The 22,735-nt window shown below is 37.8% G+C and overlaps 1 protein-coding gene across 1 annotated transcript in view; it reads left to right on the top strand.

The window, feature by feature from the left end:
• LOC134540328 (uncharacterized) overlaps nt 1–22,735 on the top strand; it is a 227,961-nt gene that overhangs the window by 180,746 nt on the left and 24,480 nt on the right. Inside the window, exons 15-19 of the mRNA XM_063382989.1 lie at nt 212–321; nt 1,666–1,804; nt 8,864–8,950; nt 16,302–16,380; nt 22,438–22,524. Of these exons, the coding sequence (XP_063239059.1) occupies nt 212–321; nt 1,666–1,804; nt 8,864–8,950; nt 16,302–16,380; nt 22,438–22,524 (502 nt within the window). The remainder of the gene's footprint in view (nt 1–211; nt 322–1,665; nt 1,805–8,863; nt 8,951–16,301; nt 16,381–22,437; nt 22,525–22,735) is intronic.

Raw genomic sequence — 22,735 nt, forward strand, 5'->3', positions numbered from 1 at the left:
CTTTGTTCATGGTTTGTTTGCCTTTCATTATCTGTCCGCTCTTATTTAGTTTAAATTTGTAGCAGGAGTGTATTTTAAGAAATTTCAGCTGGCATTTTCAGAGTGGAATATTAATATTTCCAAGTTTTTAAACTGAAAATTATTTATAAAATAAAGGGTTTTAAAACTCAATGTGGTGTTATTTATGCCTCTCGTGTTTTACTGCTTGCAGAAGTGTTTGTGCTCCTGCTCAATCGAAATCGGGAGAAAACGCTTCTAGATCAGACAACGAAGGCGAGGTGTCAGAGGTGGACCCTGCTTTGTTCTCGCCTCCACGGCCAGGTACTGACCAATCAGGTGGTTGCATGTGGGCTGTCTCTGGTGAAGGTAGTTCTGCTTGTAGTTGTGGTGAGAGTTGCATCTAAGGCATATTCTCGCTGTAGTGCACACTTTATAACTCAGCATTTTGCATTAAAAAAAACTTTTTTTGCATTACTGACAAAAATAAATGCTTGTTACATTGCATGGTACACACACTATTTAGCAGCTAAGAATAGCAGTTTTATTATTTTATATCTTAACATTACAAACACCTTGTTATAATTGTGTTTTTTGAAGTGAGAGCCATTAAAATACTTTGAAAATCTGTTAACTATTACTGACAAAATTTTGATACTTGTGATAAAAAATACTTTAGGCTGATGTGTTTATCTTGTAAGTTCTGGAAAAAATTAATTATCATTTAATGAGATTACACTATTAATCTCTTTTTTTCATATAAATAGTGATTTAGTACTCAAGTAAGTGTTGATTCCACAATATTTGTTATTTTGTTTGGTTGGTATCTTGATTAATTAATTATTTATTTAGTTTGAAACTGGAATTTTTTTGGTTGCAAACTCAAGACATACGTAGCATTCCAAGTGCGGTAGGTACATAATTTGTGACATTTTTTTTTTTCCACCATTGACGTGGTTTCCCCACGGTGAACGCGTGATGTTCGCAAAATAGGTGCACGCACTGGCTGGGACGACAGAATTGTATCCCCTCGGAAAGGGTACCTTTCAGGATTTTCTGTACAATGACACAGCAGAAAATAAACTGGAAAGGTACCCTTTCCGATTTCTTAAAATGCATATTATTTTCTGCTTTAAAATCGTGAAAGTTATCCCCTCTAACCTAACCTTACCTAACCTAATCTAATCTAACCTAACTTAACCTAAACTAAACTAAACTAACCTAACCTAACCTAACCTAAACTAAACTAAACTAAACTAAACTAACCTAACCATTCTGAGCACAAACATGTCGCAAACTGGAAAGGTTACCTTTCCAAGGAGATAACTTTCAGGATTTTAAAGCAGAAAATAATATGCATTTTAAGAAATCGGAAAGGGTACCTTTCCAGTTTATTTTCTGCTGTGTCATTGTACAGAAAATCCTGAAAGGTACCTTTACCGAGGGGATACCTTTCCAGTGCATACGTATTTGCATTAAAACCGAAGCATTTTAATTAAGAAATCGGAAAGGGTACCTTTTCAGTTCCTACCCAGCTACACTACAGCCACCATAAGTCTGAAAGGTACCCTTTCCGAGGGGATACAATTCAGCCGCCCCCCCCCCCCCACCCCCCCACTGGCTGGGCTTTGAAATCCTCTCAGCCGAGACTGTGAACACTTCCCGCAGGAACGATTGCCGAGCGGGAGCACAGGAAGTGGGAGAGCGCGCCCCCGCTGGCCAACAACCCCTACTCCTCGGAGAACATATCCAAGCGGCTGCAGAAGAGGGCCAGCCGCACCAGCCTCAGCAGCAGCGAGGCATCGCTGTGAGTGCCGCGCCCAGCTTCCCGGCCGTTCGGGTTTTTTTTTTAATGTTTGCAATAATAACCAAGTTGAATCCTTAATCAGCACATTTAAATCTGCATTTTCCTCCATAACACACACACTCTACATCCTTAAACAAAAAAAACAACGGCAATACAACCTCAAACAAAACACTCTCCATATCCGACCATGTTCCGACAGACAACACTTCCTCCTCTGTACCAACCCATAAACATAAAAACATCACAGTTTTTTTATTAGGATGGGCCAATCAAATCCCCAAATACCATTATTTCCTTAGTGTTCGAAGGATTCAATATTCTAGGAAAAAGATTTAAAAAAAAAAAATAGAGGAAATAAATTTAATTAAAAACTTCAACACTGATAACCTCTGAAGTTTACTATGTCAATTTTTTTCTTCATACCTATCTTTTACCATTTCCCAAGATATTGTATTTTATCATGTAATATATACATAAAATTACAATATGTATTGATTCTGGAAACATAAGTTCATGAATAAAACAATTAAAGGGTTCAATATTTCAACACAACGGTTAATACTTGTAATTCCTTTTTGATTCTTTAGGCCGTAGAATTGGAATTGAGGAGTGTACAAATAACCAGAATTTAATTTATGGCAGAACTGAAACTTTTTAGGATTAATTGCAATGGCACTGGCTACTTCAAGAAATGGTTTGCATTTCTATCACAAAAACTCATTTCATGTTTCTTGGCTGTCAAGATCATACAAATTTTGAGAATTTTGAAATGTCAGGTAAAATTAATTAATATTTTCTGAAAGAAATGAAAACCGAATATGACAACCGAATATGTTCAAACATTTTGTGGTGTAGCTTGGAACATTTATTGGTACAGTCTTTAATTTTTTTAGGATGTTGTTGCTTCACTCTGTGAGTGCAATTTTTTTGGGTGTCTTAATTTTTTTTTCCACATAAAACGTTTTAAAGAACAATTGAAAACAAGACAAATTCATGGTTGCACCATATTTTAAGTAATATTTGTTCCACCTAAATGAATCACTGTTTACTTCATGAAGTTATCTGTTATCTTTTTTCCGCAATTTTTTTTTGTGTTATGTCACAATCCTTTAAACTTTCCTTGAAGTGCGACTAATTTTTTTTTTTTCTAAACAGTTACCAATAGGAGGTAATCACACTCTGTAGGTGTGCATGAACTTTGGCATTACGTAAGCTTACTGAATGAGTAAAGACTTCCCGTTGGGGACCTGAGGAAGAAGTTGTGTGACTCGGTATTCGTCATCTTCATTTTGAGTTTCCCACCTCCGGCCAGATCTGGCAGAAAATTAAACTCCTGAATCAACTTGGTTGTCATAACAAAGGAAATTTCTTGTAAATTTATTCTGATTGCCCTCTTGCATTTGCTGTTAAGTCTCATAAATGTTCTCACCAGATATTTACTAAACGCCTGACCTAGAGAGGTTGTATTTGTGTCGGTGAGGCTGGATGATAAGTGCGACGCTCGCTGATGCTTCTAGCACGGTATCGCCTCTAAGCATAAGGCTGGAGATCGGAGCACAGTCTTTTCATTGTAAATAGGACATCAATGAGATTTGATAGGTGACCATAACAATTTATTGCAGAGAAATAAAGATAAAGGTGTAATAAAAGTCCCTTGAGTGCTTTCAATAATCTCCAATGGGAGTTTCGTGCTTAAGTATTCTGTAAATATAACTACTCATCCAACCTCAGTGTATCTTAAAAACATTTTTGTTAAAAAAATACATTACTTGTTATCTTGAACATTATTTTAATGGTATGTTATTATTTAAAGTTTGGCACACCGTAGGTATAATTTCCTATTAAGGTTATAACAATTGTGCAATTTTTTATTTTTATCAGATAATATCCATTTAGTATATTGTTTGTTAAAACAAAGTGTTAAGTATAAGAGCACTATATTTTTTGTAAAAGCTCTTAAATAATAGTTATGACTAATGAAAAAAAAAAATGAAATACGCAACACGGCATGTAAATTTATATATTTTAATCAAATTTTTGGTAATGGTTTATTACTCATTTATTGTTTAGCTTATTGTTCTTTTATTTTCAATATTGAGTCTGGTTCTCCGAAAATTTGAAAGAATTAGCTTCACTCTATGTAGTGTTAAGTATTCAAGAGGACAGGATATAGATTGGCAGGCCTGCGAGGACAGTTATGGCGGCGGGCCCGGCACTTGGACAAGAGGGTTTATGTGATCTTGGAAATATGCGTACCAATACCGACATAACATGGTGGCAGCGGTATTTCCTACGCCGGTATTAATCGTAGTGTTTTCCGCAGTGTTAATCTTCGGGCCGACATGGTAGTCGGCGTGTGCGCATCATTCAAGTGCCAGTAAAACCGGGACCCACGCATCGTGTTTTGGAGGTGTACAACATGGCAACTTCGGTGCAATTTCACATTATTCCGCCAGAAAATTTTGATTTTCGTGCGCTGGCGGACTGGCCAAAATGGATCAAACGTTTTGAACGTTTTCGGGTGGCGTCGGAACTTTGCAATAAGTCGGAAGACAGCCAAGTCAACATGTTGTTGTATTGCATGGGTTCCGAGGCGGACGAAATGCTAGAATCATTTGCATTGTCTGCGGAAGATATGAAGAAGTATAGTGTAGTGAAGTCACGGTTTGATAAGTTTTTCACGGTAAAGAAAAACATAATCTATGAACGGGCAAAATTTTTTAAGCGGCGTCAACAGAGTGGTGAGCCGGCCGATGTATTTATAAACGATGTTTTTAAGATGGCCGAATCTTGCAACTTACGGGATCTTAAGGACGAGCTCGTAACGACGGTATTGGTGATAGGTGTTGCGGATGATAAGCTGTCGGAGTCGCTCCAGATGGACCAAGATCTAACGTCAGCACGAGCGGTCACACGGATTCGACAAGCGGAACTGGTACGAAATCAGCAAACCCTTGTTCGGGCACAGGATGCCATGGTCGAAACAGTCCAACACAGCAAAAGCCAACCCGATTTTAAGCGGCGTTACAGATGGAATAAGGAGACAGCGCAGCAAGAGAAAGCAGGTACAAGTAATGTAAGTGGTTCCAGTCCCAACATAACCACTAAATGTTCCAAATGTGGAGGCAAACCGAATCATCATTGGTCTAAGTGCCCAGCTAACAAAGCAAAATGCTATCGCTGTGGACAAGTAGGGCATTATGGTAGGTGCTGTGCTCATGGGGAAGTGCAAGAGTTGGAAAGTGAACACAGTCTATGTCATGCATCTTCACAGCAGTCACCATCAGGTCCACGGGAGTATTACTTGGGAGAAGTGGCACTGGAAATATGCTCACAACCATGGTATGTGAAAGTGAAGTTATTTGGGACAGAGCTTTCATTCAAGGTTGATACAGGGGCCGATGTAACGGTAATTGGAGAGCATGTCTGTCGGGATCTAAAGGTAACAATTGGTTCGACGAACAAGAAATTGTTTGGGGCAGGAAAAAATAGCATTGATGTGGTGGGTACTACAATGGCAACACTGTCCTATGGAAATCAGGAAGTGACACAAGAAATTTTTGTGGTCAAAGAGCAAATGGTACCGTTACTGGGCCGTCCTGCAATCAAGGCGCTCGATATTATGTCTGTTAAGAAGGCAGAGGAGGTGACAGAGTCAAAACCCTGTTGTGTTGACAAATTCTTGCCACTCTTTGAGGGTCTTGGCCAGTTTCGACGGGAGTACAACATTCAGCTGCAGGAAGGGGCTAAGCCATATGCTGTCATAGCACCACGACGTGTTCCGTTTCCCTTAAGAAACAAGGTAAAAGAAGAACTTGACAGAATGGTTCACGAGGGTGTGATAACTTCAGTTGAGGAACCAACCGAATGGTGTGCACCTATGGTCGTGGTACCCAAAAAGGATGGTTCGGTAAGGATTTGTGTCGATTTTACTCAGTTGAATAGATTTATACTCAGAGAGAGGCTACAGTTACCGTCTGTGGAAGAGTCGCTAGCGCAACTGCAAGATGCCAAGTGGTTTTCAGTTTTGGATGCGTCCAGTGGGTTCTGGCAGATCCCGTTGTCACCAGCTAGTGCGCCATACACAACTTTTATCACACCATTTGGGCGGTTTTATTTCAATCGGCTGCCATTTGGGATAAAATCAGGCCCGGAGCACTACCAGCGACAAATGCAGCATCTGGTGTGGGGGATGCCAGGTGTGGTGAACCAGGCAGATGACATTCTTGTTTGTGGCCGCACAGCAGAAGAACATGACAAACGGTTGGAAGCGGTACTAGGTAAATTAGTGGCGCATGGTGTTACCCTTAACAAGGCTAAATGTCGGTTTCGAGTGAAGACTGTGAAGTTCCTAGGTCATGTCATATCAGAAGGTACGGTGGGGCCTGATGCGGACAAGACCAAAGCTGTTAGTGACATGCCAGAACCGACTAATGTGACAGAAGTAAGAAGATTTTTGGGCATGGTGACGTATTTAATGAAGTTCATTCCCAACCTTGCGGAAAAAACTCAGCCACTTCGAGTCTTGTTATGTCAAGATACAGATTGGGTGTGGGACGCACCACAGCGGCAGGCAGTGAGGAACCTGAAGGAGGAAATAGCCCAGCTCTCCAGGTTAGCTCTTTATCAACAGGGGGCACAAGTGAGAGTTTTGGCAGATGCATCTTCCTTTGGCTTAGGAAGCGTATTGGAGCAATATCAACAAGGTGCATGGAAACCAGTGGCATTTGCATCTCGAAGTCTGAGTGAGGCAGAATCACGATACGCTCAAGTGGAAAAGGAGGCATTGGCACTTACCTGGTCCTGCGAGAAGTTCAGAAATTATGTGTTGGGCACACGGTTCCTAATATTGACTGACCACAAACCGTTAGTGCAACTGCTGACTTCTACACCACTGACTGAGTTAACAGCGAGGCTGCAGAGGATGAGGATGCGTCTTATGTGTTATGACTACACTATTGAACATGTTGCAGGGAAAACGTTCTTTGTTCCGGATGCATTGTCAAGAGCTCCTGTGGATCAGCCAGGTGAGGGGACCTCTGACATTGTGGAAGAAGAGTTGTTTGTGGAAGCAGTCGTACGGGAAACACCATTTTCAGACGTTGCACTTCAAACCATCACAGAAGCACAGGACAGAGATGATGAATGCCAGGTTCTGAAGGATAATATATTGCAAGGCTTTAGTAGCAAACACTCCCACTTCTGGCAGTACAGAGGACAGTTAACATATAGTAGAGGACTTATTATGAAAGGCTCACGCATATTTATCCCCAGACATTTACGTTCAGACATGCTCAGTAAAATACATGAAGGCCACATGGGGGTAGTTAAGTGTAGGCGTCGGGCACAGGAGTCCGTATGGTGGCCAAGTATCACTACAGATATCAAGAGTATGGTCGAAAACTGTCAACAGTGTTTACAACAGAGGACCCAGCGAGCTGAGCCATTACAGCCTTCGGCACTGCCAGGTGGCCCATGGATGCTGGTCGGAATGGACATCTTTGAATTAGCCCGTGCACACTATCTTGTGTTACAGGATTATTTTTCAAGGTACCTGGAAGTAGTGCGATTAGATCAGCTGACGGCAGAGGCAGTAATTGCACGTGTGAAGAACATATTTGCTCGCCATGGGATACCTCAAACTGTGCGTACAGACGGGGGTACCCAGTTTACAGCCAAAGAATTCCAACAGTTCGCAAAGGAATATGGGTTTAGGCACATTACATCGAGCCCAAAGTATGCGCAATCAAATGGCGAAGCAGAGAGTGCAGTTAAAATAGCAAAGAAGATTTTGTCCAAAACAACTGATCCAAATTTAGGGTTGCTCGCTTATAGGGCCACTCCATTGGAATCCGGCTTTTCACCATCGGAACTATTGTTTGGGAGAAAGCTACGGACCACATTACCCCATACCGTGGCGTCCCTACAACCACAGTGGAACCCATGCATTCTGAAAGAATTTCGGAAAAGGGATCAGCACATCAAAGAGAGATCAAAACGCAACTATGATACAAGGCATGGTGTGTATGAGTTGAATCCATTACAGCCAGGGGTGACCGTGTGGATTACCGACCTTGCCAGATATGGCAAGGTACTACAGCCCGCAGACCAGTTCAGATCATATTTAGTCGAAACGGGGGTCCGCAATATGCGCCGGAATAGGAAACACTTGATCGAAGTACGGCAGCCCGATGAGCAGATCCGAGGACATGGGCGTGGGCCATACCAGGCATCAACAACAGGGTCAGAAGTGACACATGCAGTAAAAGAGAAGCGACTAACTCCCCGAACAGCAGAGGAAGCAGATGGGGCTGATAAGCATAAGTCATCTTCTCCTCGGAAGTCACCAACGCAAGGCTCACCACAAGAGGACCTTCAAGGGCCGGGATCTCCACAAGAAGACTTTCGAGGGTTCACAGAGAAAGAAATACAAGGGTCAGAGAGGAGTAAGGGGATTTGCAAGACCAGGAGTGGAAGACAAGTGGTTAGACCAAAACGGCTGGAGCTGTAGAGGTGTAGTGCAATAGTGCAGGTCGTACAGTAGTGAAAACAGTGTGGGCACAAAACAGTATAAAGAAAGGGAGATGTAGTGTTAAGTATTCAAGAGGACAGGATATAGATTGGCAGGCCTGCGAGGACAGTTATGGCGGCGGGCCCGGCACTTGGACAAGAGGGTTTATGTGATCTTGGAAATATGCGTACCAATACCGACATAACACTCTACACCATGAACATAAAAAAAAAAAAAATTAATTTGCACACCTAGGGACAAAGGCTATTTACTATCTGAGGAATATATGTAGTGTAAAAAAAAAATTGTGAAATATTTTTGAAACCTTGATTGCTATCAGGTTCATGTCCAACCAGAAATGTTTTTTTTTTTTTAATTGCTTGCAATATGTATTCTTTGCCGAGACGTTGAAGAAGTTGGACTAACCTTGCAGCGCAAAGGGGAGCTATCGTTGTTTTGTCGTTTGTGTGGCTTTAAAGGGCCATTCGTGGCCTCGCTCGAGGTGCAGCAGGAGATAAGATAAACATGCGCACGAGGTTGTGTTTCAGCGACGTTCCCGACGCGTCGAGCGAGCGGAAGCCAGTCGTCGTTGGCCCGCTGAAAGTGAGCGTAGTCGCGGAGCCTGATTCAAAGAAGTGAGTTGTGCTTACAAATAAATGTACACATGCGAGAATACACTTTGTTATCCTTTTTATTACCCCAAGTAATGCTTATGCAGTATTAATTTCTTTCTGTTATAGTTTCCTGTACTTTCAAATAATAATTTTCTGGTTTTTCTTGGTTAAAAAAAAAATTAGTTATATTGCTATTATCTTTGTCAGCTGAGTTAAGGTTTTACTATTTTTACCAAAATTGTTTTATTTATTTTTGAGGAAGCAAGAGTTTTTCCCCCCTTCTTTTTTTTATATATATATTTTTTTCCTATATTCTTAAATAAGGTTTTTTTCCATTAGTAAAAACATTTTTAATACCATTTTTACCCTATAAATATGATATATTTTTAAGTTATTTGTCTCAATTTCAACAATTCTCAGAAGTAATGACAATGGTCTATGTATCCTACCACTGTTGATGTCTACAGTTGTTGGTAAAGAAGAATAATGTATTGCTTTGCAAGTGGAGTAAGGAAATGTGTACTTAGGTACGGGAGTGCGTCGTTTGCCCTACAGGCGTTTGCCCTAAACGCATTTTCGAAGCATATTCTCGCATTCCTCATTCCAAACAGGCGTTTGCCCTAAAAGCGTTTGCCCTAAAGGCGTTTGTCCTAAAGTCGTTTCCTCTACAGGCGTTTGCCCTACAGGCGTTTGCCCTACAGGCGTTTGCCCTAAAGGCGTATGCACAAAATTTTTGATAATCACATTCGGACCAAGCTCCGGCATTTGCCCTAAAGGCGTTTGCCCTAAAAGAAGTTTTTCGACAGTCGTTTGCCCTACAGGCGTTTGCCCTACAGGCGTTTGTCCTAAAAGTTTGCGAATTTTCAATAATCCGAAAATGAATGCTTGCCGGCGTTTGCCCTAAAGTCGTTTGCCCTACAGGCGTTTGCCCTACGAACCGTTTCGAAGATAGATGTCTTTACGTGTGTCGCCCCTGTTGACAAATGTTGGAACCATTCTCCAAATGAGTACAAAGTACAAAATTCACAAATTAGATGGCAGCACATACGGTTTGCTTTCCCAACGTTGAAGTCTAAGAATGCAGCTGGTAATTGAACCTTACTTACAACAGATGGTGCGCCAATCTCAGTGACTGGATTGTATTTTTTAAATAATTTTTTAACAGAGATGTTGATGATTTAATATTTTCCATTGTTGGGGGGGGGGGGTAACTAGCGAACAAATTAACTTAATTTAATATTGCTGCTATATATAAAAACAAGCGTTAGCAAAAGGAGCTTACAAAATTTTATTATCCTTGCCTGTTGGAATTTTCACTTGAAGTCGTCCAAAAAACGATGACCCTAAAATAATTTAAGGCAGAGGATTATACATATGCATTTATAAAAGCATTTTCAGTGTTTAAAAGTTACTGTTAAAATAGTCTTTTAGACCTTCATGCCTATTTTCAATTTTTATATAACATGTGCCCAACTGAATCTGTCGTTTTATTAATATGTTTGTAGAATGCTGTGAAAATACTTCCATGGAGAGTGTGCATATTTTGCTAATTCACCCAGACCATCTATAGCTTAACCCCTAATAAGTTTTATGGGAACAAGTGAAGTATAATAAAAGACTGATTTAATGTGTGACATCCAATGAAATGTACAACTTTTCAAAATGCATTTAATCATATCATCCATATTGCCACAATATTTGAATGAATGTCATAGGTATGAGTGTAAACTAGGAACGATTTTGATATGTCGTGGAATGTACAATAATGAATTACGTAAAAGTATAATACACAAAGAAAGATCATTAATTATAACTCTGTTTCAGATGCTAATGAATCAGCATATTCGCAAAAAAAAAGTGCAATTATAGTTAATTTATTTTCAAAACAATTAAACAAACAGAATTTACTGGAAAATATGTTATTCATAACTTAGTAGGAGCAAGTGACGTCTTTTCACCATCACCTATGTTTAATAAATAAATACGTTATTTGTTATTTTTGTTTTGTCTCATTGCTATGTTCATGCTGTGCTGGAAAGACTTCTAGACTTCTAGATTGCAATGACAGTTTTATTTTTGAGCGCGCAGTGTATGCCATGTTGTCTACGTGTCGTCTTTGAAATCGTACAAATGACTTGTAGTTTTTATTAGTTTAGTTTCATATTTTGACATGGTTTATGAATCAAAACAAAACATCAATTTGTATACAACCTTAGTACACATAACATGGTAATTGTATGGTTTCTCAGCCGTATTTATAGTGATATGCGATTACGTAATAGAAAAGGTGTTTTCGTGTATGCTGCTGAAAGAGTTCACTCCTTAAAATTTTATTTATGTGCTATGTGATGAATGCCCTATTGCGATACTTATGTAGGCCCTACCCGGCAGCCTAGTATTGAGAGCTAGGGCGGTTTAGCATTGAGCTTGAAACCATTGTTATCATATCCCACTCGCAGAAAGCAGTGCTTCACTTGTTTTTATTTCGTTCTTATTCATGGACACTATTACTAAAATTATTTAATACAGCGATTTGTAGTTTTTTTATAAGAATATATGTATAAAGTTACACAAATGTTTCAAATTAATAGTTTTTAGGGTATTCCTTAGTAGGCATACTAGGCAGAGATTTGCTTAATTAAGTGTGGTAGGGACGACATTTGGAAATTTCTGTGATTGTTCGGAAAATGTCTTATATATAACATAATATTATTTGTTTATATTTATATATATGCAAGTGATTGATTACTATCATGTGTTGAATATTATTATTACTAATTGCGTGGGCTAGTTTCAAAATTTCCCGATATTTTATAAAATTTATTTTAATTTGTAACTTATGTTTTAATATTTGTTATTAAATATGAATATATTTTGTCGCATATAAGGCAGGTTTGTTACTAACAAACTCAACATTTTCGGTTAATCGTAAAACAGTACCCTTCCCCCTCCTTTTACCCATGTATGTGAAGTATAATTACTACAGTTCATACTAGGTAACTTATTATCCATCTCAAGTTTCTTTCGACACATAAATAGCGTGACTTAGATAAATCGAAAGTAATTAACCTCACAAAAGCTTTGAAGATAAAGGCTGTATTTTTTTTGTCCTTTTACATTTTGTTTCCGTGTCATACTCATTTGAATCGTAAACAATATGGATCGGGATAAACTGATAGACTGCAGATGATACCGGCCCAACAATATGTCACGAAAGCAGTTAACATTTTTGCATTGTTGCAACGAAAGTATTTGTATTAGGAATTCAAATATGCGCTTTTTTTATTTTTTATGTGCCTTCTTTTTTTTCCCTTCCCCTTCTCCCTCTAATGACATAATGTAACGCATTAAATAACAATACAACGGAGTTGACAGTTGTCTTTCTCGGAACATAACCGTCAAATATCGAGTAAAAATATATTTAACAATATATAAAGTATTAATATTGTATAAACGAACATATAATTTAACGCTTTGAGTTTATTATTCGCACATTAACCATCATCACTACTAATGCATTTTGACAATTCAGATAGGCGCTATATGCGTAAGTAATTACTTATTATGTTTTTCTTATTTTTATTATTAATAACGTATGCTTCACAATTAATACTTAACTTAGTAATTTTGTTTAATTTTTCTTTTCAGGTATCAATATTATTTATTTATTTTTGTTTTGTGTCTGTCAGGTTACACAGCTTGTTTACCTCTCGTAACATGGGAAATTACCTCGGCTACCAAATCTATAGATTATCTATTTTCGAGATGAAAAGTCTATACAAAAGTACTGACGAAACAACTATTAAACGCCTATTTACGTTATTGTGAACTAGAAAATATAGTTTTTAATTTTTTTTTTATGTTTGTCTATTTGTCTGTATTTCTGTTCCGGCATCAATTGAAAACTACTGGTGGTATTTTGATAATTTTTTTTTCAAACAAAGGTCTTCGGATATCGTATATACTATGCTATATGAAATTGCGGAATTCCACCCCTAAAGGGGTGAAAAAAGGGTAAATATGGTTTTAAGATTAACAATTGAATCTCCAAATTTAATGTAGCAAAATGAAAGATATTTGGTACCAATAATAAACGTAACTTACTGGAACTAATAACCGCAAATTTTAATTACTAAATTCAACCCCTAAGCGTTTAAAAAGGGGTGAAAATTGTGTTCATGATTATAATCATATCTTTGAATTTAATAAAGTTTTACAAAATATAATGGGAACCAATAATAAACACACAAGAACTATAAACAACAAAATCATCATATTTCGAAATTCAACCCCAATGGGTGAAAAAGGGATAAATATGGTTTGAAAATTGAAAAATTATATCTCCGAATCTAATAACGCGAAGTAAAATACCATGGGTACTAATAATAAACATTCAAAAACTACCAACAAAAATTTTATCATTTTGCAAATTTCAACCCCTAAAGAGGTGAAAGGGGTACCTATATATGGTTTTAAAATAAAAGTTTTATCTGTGAAAATAATCTATTATAAGAAAAGATATTGACCACCAATAATAAACATACTAATTCTACCAACCACAATTTTTCCATTTAGTGGAATTCAAGCCATAACCTGTGAAAAAGGGTTATAAGTATATATATTTTTTTAAATAACTAAGTATAAAGAAAAGAAATGTTAGTAATAATAAAGACTTAAACACTACTAATCAAACTATAATCATTTAGCGAAATGCAATCGCTAAAAGGTTAAAAAGGGGTTAATATGATTTTGAGGTAATTAATGCAAATTATGGAAACCCCAGAACAAAACGAACTGGAATACTTCTTCATTGTGTACTTCAGCTGTAGGTATGTTGTGTACACATTACGAAATAAAATAGTATGAACAATATGTAGGAGTTTAACCGCATTAGTACTATTATGCTAATTAAGAAAATGTTTAACAGCTAGTATTCGCATTATTTACCTATATGCTCGTAATATTTTAAGTAATGATAGCGAAATGCACGTCTGACAGCTGAAATTGAAATAAGCAAAGCCCCGGGAAAAAAGTTGAACCTTTTTCCAGCGATATTTTTGTTAAATCGCCAATACTGTTTTTTTTTTATCATACGATTTTTTTTTGGTCGAAGACCTTACATCACCTTATGTTCCGAAATATTTTACAGAAAAAATATTCGATAACATTGAACTTAGCGCAGGGAACCATCTGTTGGTGAATCTAGGAAGTTCATACCAAACGAATTCCCACCAAACCTCGATATAGGCTTACATAAGTGCCATCTAGCTACGTTTTTGTAAACTTTGCATTTAGAGGGAAAACATTTATTGAGGTACTGTCACCTGCGGAGGAAATATAAACTACAAGAACACTGTTTGAATCGATACATAATTGAAAAAACCTACATTACCCAAAATAACCTAAACTTCATTTACCCTAAAGTCATTTGCCCTACAGGCGTTTGCCCTACAGGCATTTGCCCTAAAGGCGTTTACACAAAATGTTTGATAATCCCATTCGGACCAGGCTCCGGCATTTGCCCTACAGGCGTTTGCCCTAAAAGAAGTTTTTCGACAGTCGTTTGCCCTACAGGCATTTGCCCTACAGGCATCTGCCCTAAAAGTTGGTGTGGTTTCGTTAATCCAAAACATAAGTGCTTGCCGGCGTTTGCCCTACAGTCGTTTGCACTAAACGGCATTTGCCCTAAAGTCGTTTGCCCTACAGGCATTTGCCCTACGTTTAGGGCAAACGCCTGTAGGGCAAACAATGTGTACCCCTTAGGTACTACTTGTGAGAACTATCAAATTTGATGCAAGTTACTTGACGAACACTTCAATCTCTTGTGCATTTATTATCCACTTTTTTTTTAAATTTTTCGAGCATTTTCCTTGTAGCAATTTTGTCAATATTTTTTTTTGCACTTCTAGTACTATTTAGCCTTTTAAGTCAATGTTAGAACATTGGCACGGAGGCAGACATATAGGTACCTCCACATAGCAACAAACATTGATGGGAGTTTTTTTTAAGATTACATATATGAACATCTATATTTTGAGTTAACTTTTGATACACAGAATGAATGGGCCGGCTACCATCGGACCAGCATTATCTGTGTAAAATGATTTTTAAGACTTGTTTATCTTGTGCATGAGTTGCACTGCACAGTGCTGAGTGTTTCAAAAAATAATTTTTTTGCAAAGAACATCAGTGTAAAGTTATTAATTTCCCAGAACTCAACATCAAGTCAAAAACCGTTTTAGGCCAATTAACTGTTTTGAACAAAAAAAAAATCATAGCTTTAGAGTTAGATAGACTTTTATTTCTTCCAAATTTTGAAATCCCTTGCGCTTACAGTGTAACATTTTCATTGCTCTTTGCTAACCTGTTCATCCTAGCATTACTGCCGAGTCATATCTTGACAAGGCCGATAGTTTCAGCATTTTTCAGTGATGAAGTAGAAAGCCGTGGCTTAGTTACCATGTTTTGGTCACTAATATTTCTTTAATATAATTTAATATAATTCAAGTTGTTGGCGTTCAATTTTTTTGTCAAATATTTTTTTATCATTTCATATATGTGTATTTGTGTCTATATATATATATATATATATATATATATATATATATATATATATATATATATATATATATATATAGACACAAATACACATATATGAAATGATAAAAAAATATTTGACAAAAAAATTGACCACCACTACACACACACACCACTACACACTCACACCACACACACCACACACACACCACACACACACCACATACACCACTACACACTCACACCACACACACCACACACACCACACATACACCACTACACACATACACCACTACACACTCACACCACACACACACCACACACACACCACACACACACCACACACCACACACCACACACACCACACACACAACACACACCACACCACACACCACAGCACACCACACACCACACCACACACCACAGCACACACCACAGCACACACACCACAGCACACACACCACACCACACACACCACACCACACACACCACACACCACACACCACACTTACACCTACTTACACCATACTTACACCTACTTACACCATACTTACACCACACACACACCACACCACACCACACACACACCACAACACCACACCACACACACACCACAACACACACCACACCACACCACACACCACACCACACACACACCACACACATACCTATAGTATTGAATAGTTATTCAAAAAATTACTTTATATGTTCCTGCCCATATATTACTTTATTTCTGCGGAGTAGATTCGAGGCACTTTTTGAGAGTTGATTTTGATATTCATATAATGAGGAAAGTGGGATGTAGGCCTGCGGCCCATGGTGTGTTGGGACACAGGTACGGCCGCGACTACTACGTGAACAGCGGCGGGGAAGGGCAGCCGGCAATGGAGCGGCCGCCCAGGCAGCAGGCGAAGGTAAGTGGGCTGTCTGTGGCGAGTCTCGAGGAGGAGATGTTGCACAGGGACGTCTACCACTTCGCCTTCCGCGCGCGCAACGCGTCGCCCAACTTCCTGGTGAACCCCCTGTACGACGAGGGCCCGTTGGAGGCGGGGCCCCCCCCGCGGGCCGCCCACAGGCCCCGCTCCGAGTCGGGCTGCGGCGGCGGCTCCCGGGACTCGGCGGCGGGGCTCCGCCTCGCCCCCCCTCCGCAGCCCCAGGTGGTGGAGCGCTCCCTCGAGCCCCTGTGCAGCGTCCGCCGAGCGGCCAGCCTGAAGCACCGGGCCTCCGCGCGGAGCCGCCCACCGCCCGCCATGGGCGGCAGCCTCCGCGCCAGGGTCGGGGGGAGGGGGCTCTCCGCGTCCGACATCTGGTGAACCGTCACGCCGGGTGTCTGCAGGTCACAAGTTGCGGAGAAGTAACGATGGTGATGGAAGTCATGAAGCTTTAGTTTCCAGCTGCCTTCTTCCAACTTGCATTTGGTTTTATGGCCTCCTTAAAAATATAAATATTTGGATACAATCTGACATAAAAATTGGCATGTTCGTGCAAACAATAGGTTTATTTTGTATAATGATTTATTTTCCATTTTACATTCGAACAATGACTACGATATCAAATGTTATTTGAAAGATCATCAAAAAAAAAATCTTGAAAATCGGTCTCTAGGATATTTGCAGACATCCCTGGTCCCAACCGTGACGGGCTTTCAAGATTTTTTTTGAAAACTACGTCACATACTTGCCATTCATGTGCATGATAGTTTGTCTCCGATTTTGTGAATCAGAAATCAGTCGTGGAGTACTTAAAACAGCTTTGCCATATTCATTGCTGTCATCGTAACTTATATCATCCTGATTTACATTATACAGTGGCTGTTAAAAATTTAAGAATGTACACAATTTTAAAAATCACAAATTTGGAAAGAAAAAATATTTCTTGACTCGAATATGTACCTTTTCATGTCCACATGCAATGCAGTTCATATAGCCTACAATTTCATTTGCCTCATTATATGTACTGTTTTCGAATAAAGTGTAGCATACGTTAGCGTTAGCATAGTGTTTCTTGTAGCAAAGTGGTCTAGTTCATAGACACCAGTGTCTAAAGCATTTAGGATAGTTTATTGGTTGACATCAGATGTGCAATATTTACTTTACACAAGACTTTTTAAAATAGTGCTTAGCCCACTTCCAATCAAACTTGGTGATGTAAGTTAGTAAGAAGCATTATCTATCTAATCCTAAACCAAAGCTCTTACATAAAATAATTTACATGAAACTATTTTTTTTCTACAGAAAGAAATATTATCACATTTTAACACAAATATGTGTTTATCTGTGATGTGTTTTCATGGTTAGGGTTGTAGTTAGGCTGGGTTTAGCTATGTCTATGAATATTTTAGTTGTAATACACACATCCTATTGAAAGAACAACTTAATATGTATTGATGTCTCATGAACTTAGTAGGTATTTAATTTATAATTTAAATATATAATATATAACTCAATACTAGAAACAAAATAATGATATTAAAATTTTTTTTTAGGTTTGCACTTTTCGGCTGGAGTTCTTATGTAGCATTTTATCGCTGCATAGAATTAGTGATTTTCTCGTGACACCAAATAATTGCTTATGAAATTTTAACTGCTACTTTGTTACGTAGTATTAATTATGAAAATATATATTAGTGAATGGTTAATATTTTTTGTTTGTTGAATCCAAATTCATTACATTGGTATACCTGCTCTATATGTTCAAACTGAAATCAAAATTGAATATCTATGCATCACATATGAATGAAGATAATATGAAGAAAATGTGAAGATGTACGAAGATAAATTTTGGATAGCTAGAAAATAATTTTTTTATTCAACACGTAATGCTTTAGTGTTACTGATAATACTGTATGTGTATAATTTAATTTACTATACATTTTATATAAATAGTAAATACCTGTTTTTACACCTCATATTTTGCAATTTTTTTTAAATTTCCTACAAAGAAGTAGGCTATCATTCAAAAACAACAAATGTACAATAACGGAATCTCATCACTATTGAATCCACTGAATATTTTGTATGATGTAATGGACCATCAGCTAGCCTTACAACATTCTGCATAGGAACAAATACGTAGACCTATATTACTTGTGTAGTACCTACATAGGTATATTAATGGTTGTATATTGTAATTCTTCATAGATCTAACTCTCACTGCACTGCATGCCACTCCATATGACTTCAGCTACTTTTTACTTCTATGCATGTAACATAAGTTAAAATAATTATAAATATCAAAAATCTGTTTTCTTTTGATGAAACTCAAAGCACTTGTCTGTTGTTTTAGTGTAACCTAGAATCTCATTTTTTATTTATTTCTGTACTTACTACTCGTATGCATGTTGCAAATTAGAACATTTGTTTGATTGATGACTTTCATTTTTTTTGTTTAGCAGCATTAGTTGGGTGAAAAATGTTTTCTGTCAAAGCTAGTTCAAAATATAAGCCCTTTGTATTATTTCATGTTGAAGGTGGTTAACATTGTGCCAGAATACAGATCATAAATCATACTAATGATTTATTACCATAATATTATTATATAAATAAATTTTGATCATTTTCACCAAACCAACTTAACATAATTGTAAAAAAGAATTCATGATAAATACACTTCGTTTCAGTTTCAGAATCATGCAAAAACATTCTTCATTTCTATAAATGTTCTGTAATTGACAGTTTCATAAAATTTCCTCACAAAGAGAAGTATACTATTTTTGTGATTGCCGACATTATCATGTTGAGTAAAGAACTTAAAATCTGTAGTTTGTAAAGAATGTGTAAATTATGCACTGTACAAAATATAAACTGTACTGCCTTGAGCATGCTTGTGATAAGAATTGTAAATGGTACTGTTCTGTTGGCAATACTTTGCTCATGTGCATGGCGAGTGTATTCATAGCACTGTAGCTCTGCATGGAACAATTTTTAAGTGAATGCTTACCATCAGTAGTTTCTTGAAAGTCTGTTCTTTGTGTCTCCCAAAAAGGTTTCTATTGAATCATCTACTAATAGGTAATTCATCCGGCCTCGTTTCTCTGGAGTAAAGCAGCTGTGAAGGAGAAAGTTGTAACTTGTGGCTGTTATAATATATGGATGTGGGTAAGTTCAGAGATGTGAATTTTTTATTCAGTCTATGATAAATATCAGAATGAATCACCCATGTTTATACTTAAGTGTTCTATTATAATCATCCTAATATGACTGTGTAGAATGAACAAAATAACCATAGGTATGCAAATGGCTGCCGTTATTTTGGGTTTGATAATTTTAATGATTTATTGCTCCGAGTTTTAAACAAGTTCTCATCAAATGGCTAGTGCATTATGATTATGATTTGTGGATCAAAAGTTATTTGTTAGTAAATTAAGTTTCAGCTGTACTGTTCTCAAGAATGGAGCAAGTGGCACAAACTGAATTGCTTTCGGAAGAGACTTGAACCACAAATTTGGTTTTATAATGTGAAATACTACTTCAGTGCTTGGAGAAAGTAAGTGAACTATAATTTCAAAATTGAGAAAAAATTTTTAGCCCTGGTAATGCTGTTTGGAATTTTTTCTACTCAATCAAATTTACGCAGTTGTAGATAATAATAGGTAATACAAAGTTTAATTCATAACTGTTAACACGCTGCCAATTAATTCTACATGCCAGCCACCTTGCTTTTCCGAGGTTGGCTCAGCAGTTTTCTGCTTCACACAGCTGTTCGACACCAGAATGCCAAGTTATTTCCGTGAGAGAAGTCTGTGCGACATCCGCATGCTTGGGTGATAATTATTGCCGTAACCGCATGGATGAGAATGAGGCGGTCGCTATGCAAACAAGAGGTCTGAGTCTGCTAACCTCGTTCGCACGACTGAGACCAGTCGTGTGCAAGCAACAACCTGATACGTGTTGGTAACCTGCTGAAACAGTAAGTCTGACTGCCTTTCTTTCTTCTCTCTTCGGGCCCGATATAAAAGTTGTTCCATGCAGAATCCTTCATTGATGCACTTGTAGATCTGTCTATTGCTGTGCTTGTAGAAACATTGTAATGTTGTTCTAGGAGGTTGTTTGTCACAATAAAAGTGGTGTGTTGTCTGTTGAATTGTATAATGCCTAGTTATTTTACCTTGGTTAAGACAACCTTCTTATATTCCAGACCTTCATTATTCTTTCTGACTGTTTAAACTTGTGTGTCATTTAACTCCTGTATGACATATCATGTGCTACTGTTTCACCGTAATTTCATTGTGTCTTCTCACTACTTTAAGCCTAAAACCTACGTGTTGGTAATTTTTGAATTTTGAATCAAATTTTTAGAATTTGCAATCTTACAAAACCAGTGTTAATTTTTCATTTAATTTACACTGTTAAGTCATTAATGTTTTTAATAAACAAAAAGATTTGTTTTATGCTCTAGGTACATTCAGTTTTTTTCCCCTAATTTTCTGATGAATGAAGTGCTAAATAAAAATCATACACATTTCTGTGTATCATAATTTCTCTTTAACAGCATAAAACATTTTTAAATTCAAAAGCAAGTTTTCTTTTATAATTAAAATTGGTATTGATTATTTTATTGTATCATATGTTTATTATGTCCACTTTGTTTAATATTGTAAGAGCAGAAAGTTAACAAATGTTTCATCAATTATATCTATATCTGGAAACATTTAACAATTCAGAAAGAATATCTATAAAAAAAAAGTTAGTATATTCTTAGTTCTCCACTTTCATTTAAAAAATTTAAATAAATTTACTTAAATTTAAAATGTCCAGTTATTCATTTATATTATTGGTAGTCTCTTTGAAGCTGAAAACAGTTAAAGAAAGAAAAAAATATTATTCAGTTTGAGATTTAAAAAAAAGGTAGATTATTTAAAAATTTGTTATAGAGTTTGTACAATTCAGAAAAATAACAACACAAAATGGAGTTATCGTTTGCTTCAGATTATAAGATGCATGACAGACTAGTTTTTCAAATCTTTCTTGTTAAAATCTACTGAAAATAGGTATAAAAATTATGTTTGTGTAGTACCGATTGGTTTATTTATTGAAAGAAACAAAAAAAAAAGTATTCGCAGGTTGTGCTGTGTAGCTGTCATGATTAAAATAAATGATTGCAACAGCAATTGTTACATTTAAATTAAATAAGTGCTAGACTGCTGTTAATATTCTATCCCTTTAAATCATCACAGAAATTCAAAGCTTCAAATGAAAAAAAAAATATATACGTATATATATATATATACACTCCAGTGATGATGTGTTCAATATAATTTTTCTGTCAGCTGACAAACAGCACGAATGTACAGGGTGGTACTCAAAAGCTTCCAGCATGTCGCACACATTGTACCGTTGTTGACAGGAGACGTTCCACTGCTGGTAAGTGACTTGCACAGTTTTTATTCTTCTTTCTAGAATTTTTCGGCGGGGGGCTGAAGCTTGGACTAAAACACACACTTAGCCTCTTTCAGTAGTCATCAGTGCATGTTTTACACAACGCAGTGTCGTAATCGTACTAACACGTTGCACTAACCGCACTAACCGTACAAGACTATAAGGAATACTACTGTAATTTTATTTATTTATTTTTGTAATTTATGTCGTTGAATTTTAATTTTGTATTGAGTGCATTTGTACGTCGAGTGAGTTGCATGTGTGTGTGTTTTTTTAAAGGAACTGTTGTGTCGTCCGAAAGAGTCGCGCTGCTCTGTGTGTGCACAGTTGAGCCGGCAGCTGTCGGGCTGGGGGGGAGGGGGGCAGGAAGTGTGTTCGTCGTTGCGTGTCCCACGAGCCATTGTGCTGGCGGGCGCCAGTTGCCACGCTGTGTCATGCGAGGCCGGTCGCGGCACACCTGGTCTACCCCCCCCCCCCCCCCTCCACCCTCCCGGCCGGGCTTGTGTGCCGCCGGCAGCCATTGTGCTATCACAGGCCGCTCTGAGCTGTCTCTTCTGCCGACGCCCGACGTCTAGCTTGCCTCCTTCTCCGCAGGTGCGAGCCACCACCTGCCCCCTCCAGAGTTCAAGGTCAAGTCCCCAGGATCCCAGCAAGCAAACCGACGCATCGCAACTGCAGCAGGTAACGGGAAAATAATCTGCTGTTTTAAAAAAATAATTATTTATTTATTTATTTTCTTGGATGTCAAGAGAAGTGGTGTAGCCAGGATTTGTGTATGGGGGGTGTTAAGAAGAATGTCCCCCCCCCCCCCCCGTATTAAAGTGGGGTGTCCGGGGGTCCTCCCCCGGGAAAATTTGGATTTTAAGGTGTAAAATAGTGCTATTTTAGCAGT

Source organism: Bacillus rossius, chromosome 16 (genome assembly GCF_032445375.1).
Source record: "Bacillus rossius redtenbacheri isolate Brsri chromosome 16, Brsri_v3, whole genome shotgun sequence".
Classification (NCBI taxonomy): Eukaryota; Metazoa; Arthropoda; class Insecta; order Phasmatodea; family Bacillidae; genus Bacillus; species Bacillus rossius.